This window comes from Gymnodraco acuticeps, unplaced genomic scaffold, assembly GCF_902827175.1.
Source record: "Gymnodraco acuticeps unplaced genomic scaffold, fGymAcu1.1, whole genome shotgun sequence".
NCBI classification, from domain to species: domain Eukaryota; kingdom Metazoa; phylum Chordata; class Actinopteri; order Perciformes; family Bathydraconidae; genus Gymnodraco; species Gymnodraco acuticeps.
Window position 1 is genome coordinate 783,497 of NW_022989937.1, and position 20,648 is coordinate 804,144.

Here is a 20,648-nt window from a genome sequence, read left to right on the forward strand (position 1 = left end):
TAATATGTAATGCAGCCGAACCGTGTATTACAATGCCGTTATGTGATGACTTTCAAAGAGAAAAGCAAGAGCGCTCGGAATTAAGTATTATTTTATTCTTTTAAAATGTTTTCCGGATTTCGTATCATATAAACACCAAATCCCAGCATGCATTGCGGCTAAAACATCCAATAAACGAGCTTAAAACCATAGCTGAGGATCTTGGGTAATCACTCGAAATGCCTACGTCTGTTTCGGGTTATTTTTATTTTGAAATTCAGTTCCTGACGGACGCCAAAAAAGCCCGAGATTATGGAATTAAACCAATAAATAAAAGCAAGGATAATTGTGTGTTATTGGTGAGTAAATAACAGTGTGTTATTTTGAAAAGAATAACAAATTAGAAGGAAAAAAAGATTTAAAAAATACAGATTTCAGTATTCTGAGGCTCTGAGCCCCATTTATTTTCCTCACAGACGGCAACAAAAGTCCGAAATTATACGATTTCAAATAAAAGCAATAACTGTTGCTTGATATTGAGTAAGAACATGTTTTTATGAACCACACAGCTTCCGGTCTTCCTCGACCCGACCGGAGAAAAAGACGTGCTGCAGGCAGTAGAAATATATTGCTTTTAAAATCGTGCTGTGCAACACGAAAAAAGGGGCAAATCGTGTTGGTGAACACGAATCAATAGATTAAAAATCGTGTTGGTGAACACGAAATGCCGTGAGACTGGGTTGATATATTGCACAGTTAACACTAGAGTACCCAAAACAACCTCACAAGTAAGGTTTTGAATGCAGGATGTTTATTGATTTGTTTGCACTTTGTGGTATTATAATTTGTACTTGCTTGTTTTTAGCTGCTTGTCTAATTTCTAACTTTCTTATACATGTTTTTGGAGCTGTTTTACTGTGAGAGCAATTTAAAATAATCCCTGTTTGTACCTGTCCACGTGATGAGGCTGGTTATGAAACAAAGGGAGGAACTGCAGACAGGGAAGCATGTTGAAAGTGGAAGTATGAAGTCAGACTGCCAGACTCCATTTTAGACTTCGACAGAGCAGGAGGAGAAAAACAGGGTGAGTGTGAACACCAGGATCTGCTTTTTAACACATTAATCATTTACTCTGTTATACTGTATGTCATAACATAATCTGTACATTAAAATATATGTATTTCCTGCAGTCGAAAGTGACATCTTCAAATATTGTGAACTTTTTTTATCCATTTCCTGGTTTCTGATTCATAAGTCAGATAACATGTAACAACCCAGCGCAGTCAAAATGGAGAGCAGCCTGCCTGAAGTCTGACTGGTTTGTTTTGAAACCCAAGTTGATCATTATGATGGTTTAGATTAACATACTATAACTGTGTTAATACAATGTGTGTGTGTGTGTGTGTGTGTGTGTGTGTGTGTGTGTGTGTGTGTGTGTGTGTGTGTGTGTGTGTGTGTGTGTGTGTGTGTGTGTGTGTGTGTGTGTGTGTGTGTGTGTGTGCAGTGTTACTGGTTTATCTCTCAGACTGGAGAAGATGAGTGATTTAAAAGAAGACAAAGAGGACAAATCTCCAGTCCCCAGCTGTCTGTCTCTGGAGAGTGACCGGTCTAAAGAGGAACCTCTAGACTTCAGAGATGAACCTGGACCCTCAGACAGGAAGTAAGAGTCTGTTTCTACTGTGACCTGGGGCCTCATTTATAATTCCGTGCGTAGGATTTACGTGGGAAGGTTGCTTACATAGTAGACATAAAAAAAAATAGGTACAGAAATGTTCCGACATTTTCCGATTCACCAAACATTGCGTACCGACGAGGAAAGTGCGTACAGCACTTCCTACGCCGGTTTCCCTTTATAAATCACATTCGACTCGAAATGCGGTGCAGCTTTTGCGGGCGGTGCAGCTTTCACGTAACGCCCATATTTGCCTATAAATAGTCAAAGAAACGCCCATTCATTCATTCATTTTGACTGACCTTATGAAGAAGATCGCAGGAAATGACGACAGAACAGCTAAAAAAGACATCTCACACTGTGTCAGATTTTGGTTATTTTGGGGAGGTCGAGATAAATCATATTGTTTGGTGGATGCAGTTTGAACCAGAGTAGCAGCATGGAGGTCGGATCGTCACCAAAATAAATAAATAAATGGCCCGAAAAAGGTTAATGACAAAATAAATACACATAGCCTTCCTCAGGCAGTGTGTTTGTACCGGGGACAGGAGAAACCCCCTTGATGAGAAACTGTAAGAAATGATTGGGGAATCCCTCCGGAGTGGAGTCATGACGACTGGATCTGAATTATGTTTTCGTATTTTGTGGTTTGTGTCCCAGCTGTCGATCAGCTGTGCGCAGCGTCTCTGCTGCAGCCTGTGCATCTCAAATGCAAACGGCATAAAACACGATTAAACATGATAGTATAAAACCATGCTCGTATCTACAACAGGCGCGCCGGATTCATTTTAGAAGTGGGGGGGCCAAAAAAAGTGCGTGTGTATGGCCCAATCCCAAACCACGCCCTACACCTACACACACCCTCCGTGACGGAGTGAACTCAGTGGAGTGACACATGAGGCTCCCTCCTGTCAGATGGAGGGAGTAAATACAGCAGCAAGCTTTGGGACAAACTCCCCTCTCTCTGGCAGAAACAGGAAATGCGTAACTGTATGTAGGCCTAACAATGGTTTCAAATCAGCATCTCTTAGACAAAAAATGTAAATGAATAACTCAAATAAAACTCCAAACATCTTTGGTTACTTTTTTGTAAAGCTCTTTTAGTTTTAAACCTGATGTTTATAAGCTTCTTAGTTTTTGCAATAGTCTGTAAATATACACAACTTTATAATAAAATGCACACATTTACCTTTTTCTAGACTAAAAACAGGTATGATCCTAAGTTAAAAAAATATGAGGTTATCATGAGGTTGTTAACATCGCAATTTATCACTATCGTTTAGTGGTTTTGCAAAGAATGAACCACTCTCTGTTTTTGTACCATTCTGCGTTGAAGTACCTTCTCTTTGCTCAAATAATCTACTAGCGGTCTCCTTTTTTCCGATAGTTAGCTGTACAGCTTTACCCGCCTCAATGTCCCAACAACAAACCTCCATGCAGTCGGAACCAGCCTGTTTCGGTTCAACGACGGCGGCGGTGGGGGCGGCGGTGGTTTTGACAGTTTCTGCGGCCGCAGAGGTGCTGCTTTTGGGTTCATCTGGCTTTGCTGTTTCTATGATTGATGAAGGTCCAGGCTCCGGAGATGTGGATGTCAGGGATGTGACCTTCCAGTTGTTACATTTAAGTTTAGATTGACTGTATTTGTGACTTGCTCCATCGAAATAAGTCGCATTGACCCGAAGACACATTTTGAGTTGTATACACGGTTGGAAAGAGGATATTCCTAGCTTTCTAATGATATCAGGATTGTTTTTGTACTCCAAATATTAAGCGAAATATGTCACATTATATAATGACTATCACCGAGTCCTCATTTTGAGAAAAAGGCCTTAAAAGTTTACTCTTCTCTGGAATCCATCGATCTGATTGATTATTAGTGGAGCAAATGATCAAATACTACGGAGGGAAGATATTTTCGTTTGGAGGGGAAGCTCGCGAGTGTGTGTGTATATGTGTGTGTGTGTTTGTGTAATTTTGCGTTTGTGTTTGTTTCCCGGGGAAAACACTCACGAGAAACACCGGCTGTTGTTATGCCTCCTATGACGTTAAATTACTCCGTTCTCCGCTTGTAATTATGCCGTTACAAGCTTCAAAGTTGTATTTATCATCTGAATTTGCCGAAACAAGTTTAATATTCTGAAAGCCAAGACTTTGTTTAATTAAAATCAGATGAAAACAAACTGTAACGGACCCTGCCGTGTTATCTATGATTACTATACTCTTACATTCATAATTTCAGCGGAGGGAGGGGGGCGGCGCTGCTGGAAGAGCAGATTGCGAGTGAGAGGTGCCTGTCTTCATCCCTTTACAAGCTTCAAAAATATATTTATCGTGTGATTTTGGAAATAAAAGTTTCATATTCTGAAAGCCAAGACTTTGTTTGTTTAAAATCAAACAAAACACCCGAACCCTGAAAAAATAGTTTTTCACGTAAATCCACGTTTATTCTGAAATGAGCCGTTGCGACTTCCGACTGATTTCGATAGAGCGGGTCACATTTAGTTTTCTTCTGCACTGGTTCTTCTGACATGTTTGCAAGTGTATATATTATTTATAGGTTAACGGCTGACACACACAGAACAACGTAACAAATAAAGTAAACAACGTAACAAATAAACAAATCTAAGCTTTTTTATTGGTTGTAATTTACATGGATACATTTGAATGGTGTGACAATGTCCTATTTGATTGGGTTAAAATGTACATATTCTTCCTGTTATGTCTGCCTGCTTTATTTTACCTAATGCAAAGTTACCTGCTGCTCCATCGAAATCAGTCGCATTGACCCGAAGACATATTTTGATTCCTAGCTTTCTAATGATATCAGGATTGTTTTTGTACTCCAAATATTAAGCAAAATATGTCACATTATATAATGACTGTTACAGAGTCATCATTTTGAGAAAAAGGCCTTTAAAGTTTTCTCTTCTCTGGAATCCATCATTTCTCATCATCATCAATCATCATGATTGATTATTAGCGGAGCAAATGATCAAAATACTACGGAGGGAAGATATTTTCGTTTGGATTACTGCACTCACGAGAAACACCGGCTGTTGTTATGCCTGCTGTGACGTTAAGCTACTCCGTTCTCCGCTTGTAATTATGCCGTCACAAGCTTCAAAGTTGTAGGCCTATTTATCATCTGAATTTGCCGAAACAAGTTTAATATTCTGAAAGCCAAGACTTTGCTTAATTGAAATCAGATAAAAACAAACTGTAACGGACCCTGCCGTGTTATCTATGATTACTATACACCTTACATTCATAATTTCAGCGGGATGGAGGGGGGGTGGCGCTGAGGAACAGCAGAGTGGCCAGTGAGAGCTGTCATCTTCCCTTTACAAGCTTCAAACATGCCTGTAGCTAGTGAGATTGAATATAACAATCAAAAAGAACAAAATATACACAGCTAGATCAGATCACGTTTTAGATGCGACTTTAGAGTAGAGGGGAATTATTGAAACGGGATTTGTACAGTTTTCCGCGGCACAGTTTCATGGAAACACATCAGCTTTTGGACGACAGTCAATATGGATTCAGGAAAGATAGATCAACATCTATGGCACTAATGGAATTAAGTGAGGAAAGAGCAAACTGCATGGACAATAAAAAACAAGCAGTGGGAATATTTATAGACTTACAAAAAGCATTTGACACCATAGATCACAATATTTTACTGATAAAACTGGAACGGTATGGCATCAGAGGGGTGGGATTAGACTGGGTGAGAGATTATTTAAGCAACAGACAACAATTTGTTGAATTTGTTGAAAACATAAAACAAATCCACAGATACAATTAATACTAGATATTAACATACACATATAAAGAGTATATTAAATTAAGTTCCTTGGTGTGGTTTTAGACCACAAAATCAGCTGGAAACCTCATATCACTCATGTAAAAGCAAAACTGGCTAAAACTATCGCAATATTGGGAAAAGCCAGATACATTCTGGACTACAACTCATTGTATACTCTATATAACACACTAATATAGCCATATCTGATTTACTGTGTGGAGATTTGGGGAAACACGTACAAAACCAACCTACAGCCGTTATGCACATTACAAAAAAGGGCTATAAGAGTTATCAATAATGTTGGATATCTTGAACACACTAATGTATTATTTATGAAGTCACACATATTGAAGTTCCTTGATCTGGTTAAATTTAAAACGGCACAAATCATGTACAGAGCCAGACATAATCTACTTCCTAGGAAATTAAAAACATTGTTCATAGACAGAGAGGGTGGGTATAATTTGAGAGGAAATCTACATTTTAAACAACTCAAGGTCAGAACAACTCTGAGAAGTATGAGTTTAACAATCTGTGGGGTGATTTTATGGAATGGTTTGGAGCAGGAGTTAAAACAAAGCACAAGCATAATTCAGTTTAAAAGGATGTACAGAAACACTTTTTTGGAAAAATATGAGAATGAAGAAAGGTGATTGAAGACGAGAAATTATTGTATATGTATGTATAAATGTAAATCTAAGTAGGAATAACTTGCATAATGATTTAAAGGACAATCATTGATCAAGTAAGGGGTGGGAATTAATAAGCATTTGCTTCCTCCTACTCCCTTTCGGACACATATGATTTATTATTATTATTAATATGAAGACTTTTTTTTTTTTTTGTTGAATATACAAATATTACCATGAATGTGGATAAATACTGTATTATAACAATACGGTATTCTGTTTTTCACATTTGTTATTTTTTATTTGTTATTTTTGAATCTGTTCGAAATAAAGACTGAAAAAAAAAATAAAAATCTGCTGCTGCGAAAATGTGGGGGGGCCAATGGCCCCCTGGCCCCCCCGCTTCCGGCGCCCTTGATCTACAACCTATAGATATGCAAAACGGCGTCAGTTTAGACGTAATTCTGTCCTCCTGCTTACCGCATCATTTATGAGAAAACATTTCATAACATTAACACAACATATTCGAGGTGGTTTTAAATAACATATCCGTATTTATTTATTTCTCCAAGTTATGTTTTTGTGTGCACTGAGGAGTCTCAAAGAGGCGTTTGTTAAATCATTTTGAGATTGGCTTTAATCAATGTTTGAAAATGAATTCTTCATATGATAAATAAGAGGTAACATTTTATTTATGGTATTATTTCCACATATTTCTCTCCATTCTTCCTTCTGCCAACGCGGTGTCGCAGTTTCTCGTCTCTCCCGTTGTTGTGCTTAGTGCGTACGCATGGGTTAGAGTTTGGGTGGAGGACCGCACATTCTCCCGTCAAGTTAGTATTTTATAAATCGCAAACATTGCGTAGAAACTGGCGTGCGCCATTTTTTGAGCGTATATCCCTTTATAAATGAGGCCCCTGACCTGAAGAGGATTCCGTTTTTATATTATCTGATAATCAAAACGGTTATTTTATAATTATAATTACATATTACATACATTATAATTATGAGGGCAGTATAGTATAATGATTCTAACAACCGGGTGAGCTGGTTGTATTTATCATCAGCATATTTATTTTGTGCGGTGCGATAAAATGTAGGGTCAATTCACAGACACAATTTTGTGCCTGGCAACACAAATCAAGTAAAGAAGCAACATTCATATCCCCCGGGTATTCACACAACTTGAAAAGTTACAACTTGAGGGTAAAGTTTGTGACCATCTGTTACAAAAACAGTATTGAGATTCTGCTCCTGTCGTCACTGACATGCTGAGATAAATCAGAAGAGGGAACATCAGCAGCCAGAGCTCTACAGCACCTCATATTAAATCAGGGTTATTCATGTACCTGTATAAACCAGAGACTGTCTGTGGGGCTAACAATATAATAGCTGCTGTTCTAATGACTGGATGGAGTTATGTTGAGTGTTGATGGATCAGCTACAATGTTAGCCTAGCCTAGATTTAACCAAACCGATCTCCATTCAGAAAACAAACATTTTAAAGTATTTTGCTCGTTGTGTTGCAGACAGCATTAACTCAAATCAATATCATTATGTTGTTATCTTGGCATCCTTTCCATATGTTTATTACAATTAATTAAAGGTAGGATAGGTAAGTTTGAGAAACCGGCTCGAGATACACTTTTTGTTATATTCCATGGAATGCTCTTAACATCCCGATAGCAATGAATATCTTTGAAGTGCTTTGACAAAAAATCCATAAAATAATATCATCTGTGGAAGTCGTGGCGCTGTAAAAAGCTCGACCAATCATCTGAGCCGGCCCGGCTAAAGTAACTGGATGGCCTACCTGCCTGTCAGCCTTCCATCTGTGCACAAACTTATCTCGTGCCCTCATTGGTCATGTGCGCGTTCGTGTGTGTTGGAGGAGGGGCTCTGTAAGGAAGTAGCAGATTTCTTCCGGCTGTGTATTTTCAAATTCTAGCACTCGAGCTGGTTACTCCAAAATTACCTACCCCACCTTTAACAGGAAATTCAATGTAAATTGGGTTCAAAGTGCTAAAGTGTACCAGATTAATTCAGCTGATGTTATGAATCCAGACACAAAGCTGTGTGGTTTCCTAATGATATGAATAACTGACCACTATCTACCTCACCAGGATGAACAATCATCTAGAGATACAGACTTTATTTTAAATATGAAACTAGAATTTGCCACATTGTTGTACCTTTGGTGAGAATCAGCTCCACTAATGTAAAGTGCTGTAAAGGATGTGTTCATCTCCACAGAGGGAAGAGGAAGAGTCCTGTTCCTGTGGAGGAGCATCTGTCCAGCTGTGCTCTGTGTCAGGACGTCCTGAAGGATCCAGTCTCTACCAGCTGTGGACACTGGTTCTGCAGACAGTGCATCGCCTCATACTGGGAGCAGCTTCCTCCATCAGGAGACTCCTGCTGTCCTCAGTGTGGAGAAAGATGGAGCATTTTACAAAGTAAGAGGCCGAACACGAGCAGCCTCTTTACCGCTGTCTGGGTGCTGGGTGTCTAATCTTCCATAGAAACACTGTGTCATCTGATCCCTTCTTCAAGGCTTTGGTTTTAAAGTGTGTACACAAATATTTCACATGGAACAGCAGTGTTTCCCTAAAAAACGCTTTCTGTCTTACTCAGACATTACTACATTAGCCCAGCTCTTATATAACATTTACGTATGATAGTATAAATATCTGGCAGCTAGTATTTGTTGTTCCTTCTGGAGTCTTCATGTCCAGGATCTTTTGTGTTGTAAAGTATAGACATTAAAATGTTTTATAAAAATCATGACATTTAAAACCCTGACTGTTCAGATTCTCAAAAGCATTTTCCTCATTCTCTCATGTTCCCTTCTCTTCCAGCAGATGGTCTGCAGGAGGTTTTAGATGAACATAGGCTCAGTCTGAGGAGGAGATGTGAACGTGTGACTGAAGGAACTGATAGAAGTGAAACCCTCCTCAACAGCATTTTCACTGAGCTCTACATCACACAAGGCCAGAGTGAAGAGGTTAATACCCAACATGAGGTGAGGCAGCTGGAGACAGCTTCCAAGAAAGAGACCCTCCATGACACTCCAATCAAGTGCCAGGACATCTTTAAAGCCTCACCTGACCAACAGACTCTCATCAGAGCGGTCCTGACCAACGGAGTCGCTGGAGTTGGAAAAACCTTCTCAGTGCAGAAGTTCACTCTGGACTGGGCCGAGGGTTTGGAAAACCAAGATGTCAGTCTGGTGATCCCGCTCTCCTTCAGGGAGCTGAACCTGATCAAAGGAGAGCAGTACAGTCTTCTCAGGCTGCTCCATGTTTTCCATCCAACCTTACAGAAGGTCACAGCAGAGCAGCTGGCTGTCTGCAAAGTGCTGCTCATCTTTGACGGCCTGGATGAAAGCAGACTTTCTCTGGACTTCAGAAACAGTGAGGTTGTGTCTGATGTCTCACAGCAGTCCTCAGTCAACGTGCTGCTGACAAACCTCATCAGGGGGAAGCTGCTTCCCTCGGCTCTCGTCTGGATAACTTCCAGACCTGCAGCGGCCAATCAGATCCCTCCTGAGTGTGTGGACAGGGTAACAGAAGTACGAGGCTTCACTGACGCCCAGAAGGAGGAGTACTTCAGGAGGAGATCGAGTGATGAAGACCTGTCCAGCAGAATCATCTCTCACATCAAGAGATCCAGGAGCCTCCACATCATGTGTCTGATCCCAGTCTTCTGCTGGATCACTGCTGCAGTTCTGGACCACATGTTGACTACAGACCAGAGAGGAGAGCTGCCCCAGACCCTCACTGACATGTACTCACACTTCCTGCTGGTCCAGACCAAGAGGAAGAAGCAGAAGTATGAAGCGGGACATGAGACGAGTCCACAGCAGCTGACGAAGGCTGACAGGGAGGTTCTTCTGAAGCTGGGGAGGCTGGCGTTTGAACATCTGGAGAAAGGACACATCATGTTCTACCAAGAAGACCTGCAGCGCTGTGGTCTTGGTGTCACCGAGGCCTTGGTGCACTCAGGACTTTGCACAGAGATCTTCAAAAGAGAGAGTTTGATCTTCCAGAAAACAGTCTACTGCTTTGTTCATCTGAGCATTCAGGAGTTTCTGGCTGCAGTCTACATGTTGCACTGTTACACCAACAGAGACACAGAGGTACTGCAGGACTTCCTGCAGGGAGACTGGCCCGATGAGAACAGTAAAAACAGTTACTATGATTACCCATCCCTGGATGTCTTCCTGAAGGGAGCCATGGAGAAATCCCTCAGAAGTGAAAATGGCCACCTAGACCTGTTTGTCCGCTTTCTCCACGGCCTCTCTCTGGAGTCCAACCAGAGACTCTTAGGAGGCCTGCTGGGTCACACAGACAACCGTCCAAAGATCATCCAGAGACTGTTAGGAGGCCGGCGGGGTCGCACAGACAACCGTCCAGAAATCATCCAGAGAGCCATCAGCAACCTGAAGGAGATGAACAGTTCTGAAATCTCTCCTGACAGGATCATCAACATCTTCCACTGTCTGACAGAGATGAAGGACCTCTCAGTACATCAGGAGATCACAGAGTTCCTGAAGTCAGAGAACAGATCAGAGAAGGAACTCTCTGAGATCCATTGCTCTGCTCTGGCCTACATGCTGCAGATGTCAGAGGAGGTTCTGGATGAGTTGGACCTGAGGAAGTACCACACATCAAAGGAGGGACGACGGAGACTGCTTCCAGCTGTGAGGAACTGCAGGAAGGCCAAGTAAGTCCAGATGTGATTAGCTTTATAAATCGATGTGGATCAGAAGTTTATTTCTTCAAATAAATACTATAAAATGTTTGATGTTAAATACTCTGAGAGCAAAATTAAATGATCCAGTTATTCTATTTATATATTGTGACATTTTAAAATTTTTCTCTTTTCTTCACATTATTTTGAGTGATGGAGACATGTCAAACAAATGAAGGACTTTAGAGGTTTTCTCAGAGCAGCATGTGATCAAAACATACAGCAGTATTTACAGTGATCGGTGAAAGCAGTTATTAATATATCATTGCAGTTTCTTAAACATGAAATCAGATCTGTTTTTACCACAATGCTTAAGAGTTTAAATAATGTCTGACAGACTGACAATGAATAAGCTGTCAAAGGCAGGTGCACTGCCACTCACTCTGAGCCTGGCTCCCGAGCAGCACGTTCTCCCCGGCAGTCCACCAGCAGATGAAAAACACCCACCTCTCCGCCTCTTCCGAGGGACGAGGGAACCGCGCGGGGGGATCTGCTGGAGGCTCCAGCCGGGTGCTCCGTGTTGCGCTTTAAACGGGACTGGGCTCGAAAAACTCGGAACCCTGACTCTAGTGCAGTGCGGCGGCCTCGCCCTGGCCGTCCACCGTGCACCTCCGGGTACCTGACTCCCCAGCGGGATGGAGCGCCCGGAGGTTTTGTTATCCCCCACATTGTCCAACCCAAAACTGTCTTGTGAACTTGTGACAGAACCATGAAACAAAAACAAAACAATTGACAATGAATAAAGAAAACTCTATTATTAAATAAAATGTTCATAATATGTTAAAAGTTGTTCCATTTCAAATTCAGTAAGTTCATTAAATGGTTCCTCTGTTTTTATACTAACACAAGTTGTGATATATGTGTCGTTATAGACTTTCTGGCTTTGGACTCTCAGAGACTGAATTTGAAGTCGTGGCCTCAGCTCTGAAGTCTGACCCCTCTCACCTGAGAGATCTGGACCTGAGTCACTACGAGCTGCACGATTCAGAAGTGGAGCTGCTGAGTTCTGGACTAAAGAGTCCAAACTGCAGACTGGAGGCTCTCAGGTCAGTTCACTGACTGCAGTTCATACAGATCTGTTTGTGTTTATGATTTTCAGAATTTGCCTGAAGACTTTTTAATGCTTTTATTTTTTTCTGTATTTCCAAATGGAAATGGAATCCAAACTTTAAGAATAACAAAGATCAGAGAAGGTGAATGTGTGACGGAGAGTGTTTGAGCTTCCACAGACTCACTCTGTGCTCCATGAGTCAGTGGAGATCCTGAAGAAAAGGGGTGGAGTTGCTATTCTGTTCAATGATTCCATTCAATGCAGGAAGACATCTTATGGGAACTTTGATTCTTTTGAATATGTGGCCCTTCAGCTGAAATGCTCCTCTCGAGCTCTGTTCCTAAATATCTATAGACCACCCAAATACTGTGCAAGATTTTTTGATGATTTTACCGAACTGCTGTCTATAGTGTGTATTGACTTTGACCATCTATTCATTGTTGGTGATTTTAACATCCATGTTGACAACCCCCAGGACAGAGGGGCAAAATAACTGTTTTGTGTTCTGATGTTGCACTCTCTGACCATTCCTGTGTTTTCTTTGAGAGCTCTATTTCTGTTCACAAAAATGTTCAAAAAGAGGTAACCACAAAGCGATATTTAACTGAAAATACTAGGGAAATGTTTACTCAGAATATTTCTTCCACACTTGCCCCTACTAACATCTCAGTAAATGAGCTAGAATATCATTTTAATTCAAAAATTAAAAATGTTATAGATGTCATTGCTCCAACTAAGGTAAAGGAAGTGTCTGGCAAGAAAATATCTCCATGGAGAAAGGCCATGACCGTGAAAACAGAAAAAAGAGAATGTGGAAAAGCTGAACGCAGGTGGCGAAAAACAAATCTCCAGGTTCACTTTGAAATCTATAAAGAGAGACTTGGCCTTTATAATTTGGAATTGAAAAACGCACGACAGTCTTTCTTCTCTGACATCATTACCAAAAACAAAAACAACGCACGTGCCTTGTTTGCTACCGTCGACAGACTAACTAACCCCCCAGTGTCAGTAGCCTCTGAATTTCTATCCACCAGGGCGTGCAATGATTTCTCCTCCTTCTTCACTGACAACATTCAGAAAATCAGACAAGCAGTCAGTGCCTCTGCATCAGGTACAGCAAATGTGTTGTCTCTGTGTCCACTTAACATCAATTCAAACACCATGACACAATTCCATCAGATTAATGATAAAAACCTAGAGGACATTATTCAACTTCTGAAATCCTCCTCCTGCTGCCTTGATATTATTCCAACAGGATTTTTCAAAGATGTTTTTTGTTGCATGGCCTCAGATCTACTTCATATAGTAAACAAATCTCTTCACTCAGGTATTTTTCCACAGGCCCTGAAAACTGCAGTCATTAAACCGCTCTTAAAAAAGAATAATCTAGATGCTTCAGTAATTAACAATTACAGGCCCATATCAAACCTGCCATTTCTAGGTAAAATCATTGAAAAAGTTGTTTTTCAACAGTTGAGTAATTTCTTGCATTTAAATAACTGTTTCGATGTGTTCCAGTCAGGCTTTCGTCCAAACCACAGCACTGAGACTGCTCTTGTAAAGGTCTTCAATGACATCCACTTAAACACAGATAGTGGCAGAACTTCAGTGTTAGTATTATTAGATCTCAGTGCTGCGTTTGACACTGTTGACCACAGCATATTACTCGACCGACTAGAAAACTGGGTGGGACTTTCGGAAACAGTTCTAAATTGGTTTGAATCCTACTTAAAGGACAGAAACAACTTTGTTTCTATAGGTAAATACACATTGGAGTTGACAAATATGACATGTGGGGTACCTCAAGGCTCCATCTTGGGGCCTCTTCTCTTTAACGTCTACATGCTACCACTGGCTCAGATAATGAAAAACAACAAAATAAGTTACCATAGCTATGCAGATGACACACAAATGTACGTAACAATTTCACCAGGAGACTATGCTCCAATTCAAACACTGAGTAAGTGCATTGAACAAATCAATGACTGGATGTGTCAGAACTTTCTCCAATTAAACAAAGATAAAACTGAGGTAATGGTTTTTGGAGTCAAGGCAGAACGTATAAAAGTTAGCGCTGAGCTTCAGTCTGCAATGTTCAAAACAACAGATAGAGCCAGAAATCTAGGTGTAGTCATGGACTCTGACCTGAGTTTCAACAGTCACATTAAAACAGTTACTAAATCAGCCTACTATCACCTAAAGAATATATCTAGGATTAAAAGGCTAATGTCACAGCAGGATTTGGAAAAACTTGTCCATGCTTTTATCTTCAGTAGACTGGACTACTGTAATGGTGTCTTCACAGGTCTCACTAAAAAATCTATTAGAAAGCTGCAGCTGATTCAGAACGCCGCTGCTCGAGTCCTCACTAACACTAAGAAAGTGGATCACATCACTCCTGTTCTGAAGTCTTTACACTGGCTTCCTGTGTGTCAAAGAATATATTTCAATACTGCTGCTGGTTTATAAAGCTTTGAATGGTTTAGGTCCAAAATACATTTCTGACCTCCTGCTAAATTATGAACCATCCAGATCTCTCAGGTCTTCAGGGACTGGTCAGCTTTCTGTCCCCAGAGTCAGAACTAAACATGGAGAAGCAGCGTTCAGTTATTATGCTCCAAATATCTGGAACAAACTCCCAGAATCCTGCAGGTCCGCTGCAACTCTGACTACTTTTAAATCCAGGCTGAAGACTTTTCTTTTTGTCGCTGCTTTTAATTGAACTATTCATATCTTAAACTGCACTGTAACTTTTATCCATGTACTTTTTCTTTTAATGTTTAGTTGAACAATTAATATCTTAGACTGCACTGTAACTTTTATCCATGTATTTTTTTTTGTAATGTTTATTTTATTAGCTTTTCTTTTTAATGACTGATTTTAAATGCCATTTTCTTAATGTCTTTCATTTTTTGTAAAGCACTTTGAATTGCCTTGTGTTGAAAAGTGCTATATAAATAAACTTGCCTTGCCTTGCTGTCAGTACTGATGAGCTGTGAGGGAGATGAAGGAGTTGTTAAACATCTGATGAGAGAAACTGCTGCAGAGAGTTCCAGATTATCAGGGATTTGTTTCTACATCATTTCTGACGTTAAAACATTGTTCAGCTCTGATCAGATTATTAAACATTGAGTTATTTCAAACAGGAACATTGTTTTATAAAGTTACATCATGTTTTCTTTATTCAGTCTGATAAACTGCAGGTTGTCAGAGATCAGCTGTGCTGCTCTCATCTCAGCTCTGAAGTCCAACATCCATCTGAGAGATCTGGACCTGAGTGTCAACGATCTGAAGGATTCAGGAGTGGAGCTGCTGAGAGATCTTCTGGAGAGTCCAGACTGCAGACTGGAGACTCTCAGGTCAGTTCTCCATCTTTAACTTGTGTGCTGAGATGAATATGTGAGATTTGTGTTGACTCTGAGCTGTAGACATCAGGCTGATATCACTCTGATCCTCACTGAGCATCTTAATGCTAGAGTTGCATAATGCAATGTTGATCTTTACATTTAAATATAACAAAAACCTTCACTGCAGAATTCAATCTGAACCTTTTAAACAGATGAAATTCATCTTGTATTCTCCATCATGATTTTAACAAATGATATCAAATACATTCAGTGCTGGAATTGGGCCGGTACTCACCGGTACGAAGTACCGGCACTTCTGGTTCTGACCCATGGAGTACCGGCACTTCTTGCTCAGTACCGGCATGCTGGCGGTACTCCGGTACTCATGCACCGTGCCAGTACTCAACACTCTCCCGCCGTTCTTATTATACATCCATATATATATATACAGCCGCCCGGTACTCAGTAGATGCGTCATGAGGTGCCGAACGGACATTCTCATCGCTCTAACCGCTGGAGTTTCACAGCGGCTGTCAGCTGTTTACTCCTGTCATTCAAACATAACGTGCTGGAGAGGGGGCGGGGCTTATCTTCTCCATGTAAATACTGTGGTGGAAACGACTATGTCAAAATTAACCTATTTGACCGTGATTTAATAGTAATACACGTTTCAAAATAATAATAATAATAATGCCGAAGTAACAACATACTGAAAACTGTTAGTAAAACCATGTTTTAATGCTTTACAATTTACATACCTAGATGCACGTGTGTTGTGTTTATGCAGTGCAACTCCCACCCAGTGGGTGGCTATGTAGAGTGATAGAACAGAGCAGGCACGCCCCCGAGAGAAGGAAAGCAAGTCACTTCACAAATTAGCATTTCTAAAATGTTAGCGTGGATTAATAAAAGTGCAAAAAGACAGCGGTTGTCGCCGGAAGAAACTTCAAATACAGAGAATGCTGTGCCTGTGTTGGAAATTGTGTCTGATGGGGAGCTTTCTTTGGTTGATCCTCCTGCTCCAAGTTCTAGTGCATTAGCATTAGCACTAGCTCCGCCGCCTCCTCCAGAGCCTCTAACGTTAGCTGCTGCTGGCTCAACTGCCACCACCAACACCGGGCAAAGCGATGCACCTGACTGCTGGACAACGGACCAGGTGCAATATTTTTGCAAGACCAATGCATGGCTCCTTCTTAAAGATAAGAAGCTAGGATGTCGGATATGCAGAGATGTCAAATCTTTGGGAATACACACTGGACAAGGACTGAAACTGTCAACTGAATGGGGTGAGTGTGCAGTGTCTCATTTCGGTGTTGACAAGGGCAAACAACAAGCTAGCCTGAGAAAAAAAAATCAAAGAACATAAAGAATCACAAGCCCATGTAAAAGCTGCTGACATCCTTACATCTGCTTCATGTGAAACTATTCAACATCAAGTGCAGTCTATGCATAAATCTGAATTAGACACCACTATCAGAGTTTTTCGAACGGCATATCAAATTGGCAAACATAGCTGGCCATTCACAGACATGCCAATTGATTTGAATGTACAGAAACTGAATGGGCTGAACGTGGGCAGGGTTTTGCACTCCAATAAAACCTGTGGCGAAATCATCGACCACATAGCTCATGAGCTGAAGAAAAAAATGGCAAAAGACATTACAGAAAACCAAAGAAAACTCTGTGTTTTGGTCGATGAATCTACCACTAATAGTGGTAAAAACGGTGCTTGTTGTGTGTCTACGCTCAGCATTAGCTGATGCTGAGCCCGAAACGTTTTTTGGGAGCTGATCGAGTTGGATGGAACAACGGCTGATGACATCACAAAGGCGTTAATGGAGTGTCTTGGAAGATATTTTAACGAGGACTTTTTAGGTCAGTGTTTCGTTTCTTTTGCATGTGATGGGGCTTCAGTCATGCTAGGGAAGAGAACAGGCGTTGCTACCCAGTTGTGTAGTAAATTCCCAAGCCTGTTTGTGTGGCACTGCTCCAATCATCGTCTAGAGCTGGCAGTTGGGGATGTGGTCAAGGAGGTCTCAGGGCTCAATCATTTCCAGATCTTTTTTGACAAACTCTATTCCTTGTTCCATGCCTCCCCCAAAAATCAGAGGCAGTTAGCACAGTGTGCGCAAGCAGTCGGACAGCGTCTCCTGGTGATAGGGCGTGTTTTGTCCATCCGCTGGGTGGCTTCAAGTGAAAGGAGCGTCAGAGCAGTCTGGGAAAACTACCGAGTGCTTCATGATCACTTCACAAATGCTGCAAACGACACGAGCAGGGATTCCAGAGACAGAGCAAAGTACAAGGGCATGGATGATGTGCTCACATCTGCAACGTTTGTCAGCAATCTGGGACTGATGTACGATGCGCTCACAGAGCTCAGCGACCTCTCTCGGCAACTCCAAAAAAGAGAGATGACACTGCCTACAGCAGATAGGCTCTTAACTCGAGAAATACGAGTTTTTGAATCCATGGTCACCATGCCTGGCCCACACATGACTACAGTTCATACAGCTCTAGCTGAGAAGTCCTTCAAGGGTGTTGCCCTGCGTGAGAATGGCAGGCTTGTACAGATTCATGCAGGTCAGTTTTTCCGCAGTATGGTAGAGAATCTGAGACACAGAATGACTTCCACAACCTCCTCTCATGTCAGCACAAGAGAAATCCCATTACATGGCCGGGAGGCCCGGGACAATCAGCTAATCCAGGACATGAAAGTTATCCATCCTGGAAGTTGGCCTGAAGAGGAGTTAGACGTACAGTATGGGGACGTAGAGGTGCTACGTTTGTGCGAAGTGCTGAAAGTGGACAGAAGAGAGACTGTTCAGGGCTTTCGCGAATACAAGGAAACCAGGGCATCCCGTACACCTGCTGCCATGGAGCCTCTACTGAAAGCAGTCCGAACCATCGCTGTCTCCACTAGTGAGTGTGAGCGGGCATTCAGCTGCATGAACGATATCCTTACTGCAAAAAGGAATGCTCTCTCTGTCAGCTGACTGTCAAGCCTGGTTTTCATTAAATGTAATGGACCATCACTAGGACAGTTCAATCCGGAACAGTATGTGAGGTCCTGGCTGGCAAAGGGAAGGAGAAGTGCTGATGAAAGAGCCTGTCCAGCTCCAGCCCCTGATACTGATGTCCCCAAGGCCTTCTGGAGCCTTTTCTAACAATGTGAAGTATATTGCAAAGCAGCTCACCCAGTGAGAAGACTTTTGGCATAATGTGCCGATTTGTACAGATCCTGGAGATAGAAGGACTTCAGACCAACCAGGGAGTTATCTGATCAGCTTGGTGTTCAATGTAACTCTTTACCATGGCTCAGACTTTGTTACTTGCAGTTACAGTTTCTCATTTTAGATTGTGCAAATTTTTCATTTGTTTTTACATGTTCTTTGTTCATGCTCTTTATCATTTTTCTGAGTTGGAAAGTTAGATTGCATCATAGTTTACTTTATACATATTTGTATTCTTCAGTGGTGAAGTATATTGCAAAGCAGCTCAGCCATGTGAGAAGACTTTTGGCACTTTTTTGTTTTTCGTTTTCTGAGTTGGAAAGTTAGATTGCATTCAAAATGTACAGAAATACTTAATTTTGTTAAAGCTTTTTATAAAAAATGCTTCTGACCAGAGCTTTGTTTCCTTGTCATTAATGTTGAACACCACCAGAGGGGCTCTCACCTGAAAGGTCTCTGCTTCATGTGTCTTCAGCAGAAGATCTAGACTTTGATTGCTATATTTTCAGTTAATATTGACCTTACTGAGCTTTAGCCATATCCGCTGCCTATCATAAAAAATGTTAGGTACAGTGAACCTTTCTAAAATATACAGTAGTAAAGAGACAAACCAGCATTATAGTAGCCAAATTCTTGTTTGTGGGCTGTATATATAAAATTGACTTGAAAAAGTTGCTGATTTTAGAGTACTGGCACCTTTTTCATTCCAATTCAAGCACTGAATACATTAATTAAATGATTATATTAAATCTATCCAACACTAACAAGTATGTTCAGTTGTTGCTGTTTCCAACATGTTCCTGAAGCTACATGATGCTGATACTGACTGAATAGTTCACTCTGAAGATGCTGTGATTTGATGACTCCACTATTCCTAAAATACATATTCTGGATGTTTTTCTTCACATTTAAAATTCATCCTGAATTGTGATCTTTGTAAACGTTGTGATCTTGAGTTGAATCATTTTCTGTGGTTTGTATTGGTCTGGCTGCACATCATGAGTTAGTGTAGATGGAGCAGAGTCTCAGATGTGAAGTCTCCTCGTTTTATTGAAGTAGAAGCACGTTGTCTTTAATATTAATGAGAGCTCTTTCCCTCTATCTGTATCTTGCAGTTTTTAACCTGTTTGGAGTTTCCACTTTCTAACCTTCTTCAGCTCTGAGCAGATTATTAAACCTGGAGTTATTTCAAACAGGAACATTGTTTTCTAAAGTTACATCATGTGTTCTTTATTCAGACTGAGTGGCTGCAGGTTGTCAGAGATCAGCTGTTCTGCTATGGCCTCAGCTCTGAAGTCCCACATCCATCTGAGAGTTCTGGACCTGAGTCAGAACGATCTGCAGGATTCAGGAGTGGAGCTGCTGAGAGATCTTCTGGAGAGTCCAGACTGCAGACTGGAGGCTCTCGGGTCAGTTCACTGACTCTCTGTTACTGCTGGAGATCTCATGTGTTTCATTAACAGTTGAACCTAATGCTTGAACAACCACACATTTGTATATGTCGTTGTGAGGGTTTTCCTGCTCACCCAGTTAAAAAGGCCAGAAGGAGAGGAAGGCTTGCCTAAAAGAAAGCTTTATTGACTGGCCACAGCTTGCAAACAATACATCAATACTTTAGGAAACAGACAGAACACTGCTGCCAGTGACAGGCTTTCTTGGGGCAAGTCATTCTGCCCCCAGGACCCAGACCAAGAGACAAGAACCAGGTTACTGACATGCTTTACTGTTCACCTGGTTACCTGATCCTTGTCCAGCTGTCTGGAGCCACCCCCATCCCTCCAGCAGCCGGCGCTCTAACCACACCCCACTGCCACAGTCCTTTTGTTCATATTCTTATTTTTCTTGTACTACATTTAGTCTGCAGTCATAAAAGTTGACTGTTTCTTCAAATATATATGTTAGTTGTTCAAGTAAATGTATGTTGTCTTTAGTAAATGGTCACATCTGAATAAAGAAGTTCATCTGAACTAGTATTAGTTTTACATTGATCTCTGAAGCATACATGTTTTTCTTGCTTCCCATTGATTTCAATGTTTTCACAGATAATAAACAGAAGGCTGATATTATGATGATCCACAATAACAGAATGACAGTCACTAATTCAGGGAAAAGCTCATTGATTAGGAGACAGGAATGTTGAGCTACACTTAATAAACCTGAACATCTGATTGGATTATAAACAGATT

The 20,648-nt window shown here is 41.1% G+C and overlaps 1 protein-coding gene across 5 annotated transcripts; it reads left to right on the top strand.

Moving 5' to 3' along the window:
• Positions 1-1,038: 1,038 nt before the first annotated feature.
• On the top strand, positions 1,039-19,937 carry LOC117542392 (NACHT, LRR and PYD domains-containing protein 3-like). Of its 5 annotated transcripts, none has more exons than XM_034210047.1 (7): positions 1,039-1,063; positions 1,484-1,639; positions 8,339-8,538; positions 8,941-10,807; positions 11,707-11,880; positions 15,124-15,244; positions 19,701-19,937. In XM_034210047.1, exons 2-7 carry the CDS (start codon positions 1,515-1,517, stop codon positions 19,920-19,922), a joined length of 2,709 nt encoding a protein of 902 aa, XP_034065938.1. In that variant the 5' UTR covers positions 1,039-1,063; positions 1,484-1,514; the 3' UTR covers positions 19,923-19,937. The 5 variants fall into 5 exon arrangements, with proteins under 5 accessions (XP_034065938.1, XP_034065934.1, XP_034065937.1 ...); XM_034210043.1 differs by having other exon boundaries at positions 15,074-15,244; positions 19,701-19,899; XM_034210046.1 differs by having other exon boundaries at positions 8,944-10,807; positions 15,074-15,244; positions 19,701-19,899.
• Positions 19,938-20,648: the final 711 nt, after the last annotated feature.

Coding starts and splice junctions, on each gene's coding strand:
- LOC117542392 (XM_034210043.1), top strand. CDS start 1,515: ATGAGTGATTTAAAAGAAGACAAAGAGGACAAATCTCCAGTCCCCAGC. Junction 10,808..11,706: donor AGGAACTGCAGGAAGGCCAA/GTAAGTCCAGAT, acceptor GTGTCGTTATAG/ACTTTCTGGCTTTGGACTCT. Junction 11,881..15,073: donor TGCAGACTGGAGGCTCTCAG/GTCAGTTCACTG, acceptor TTCTTTATTCAG/TCTGATAAACTGCAGGTTGT.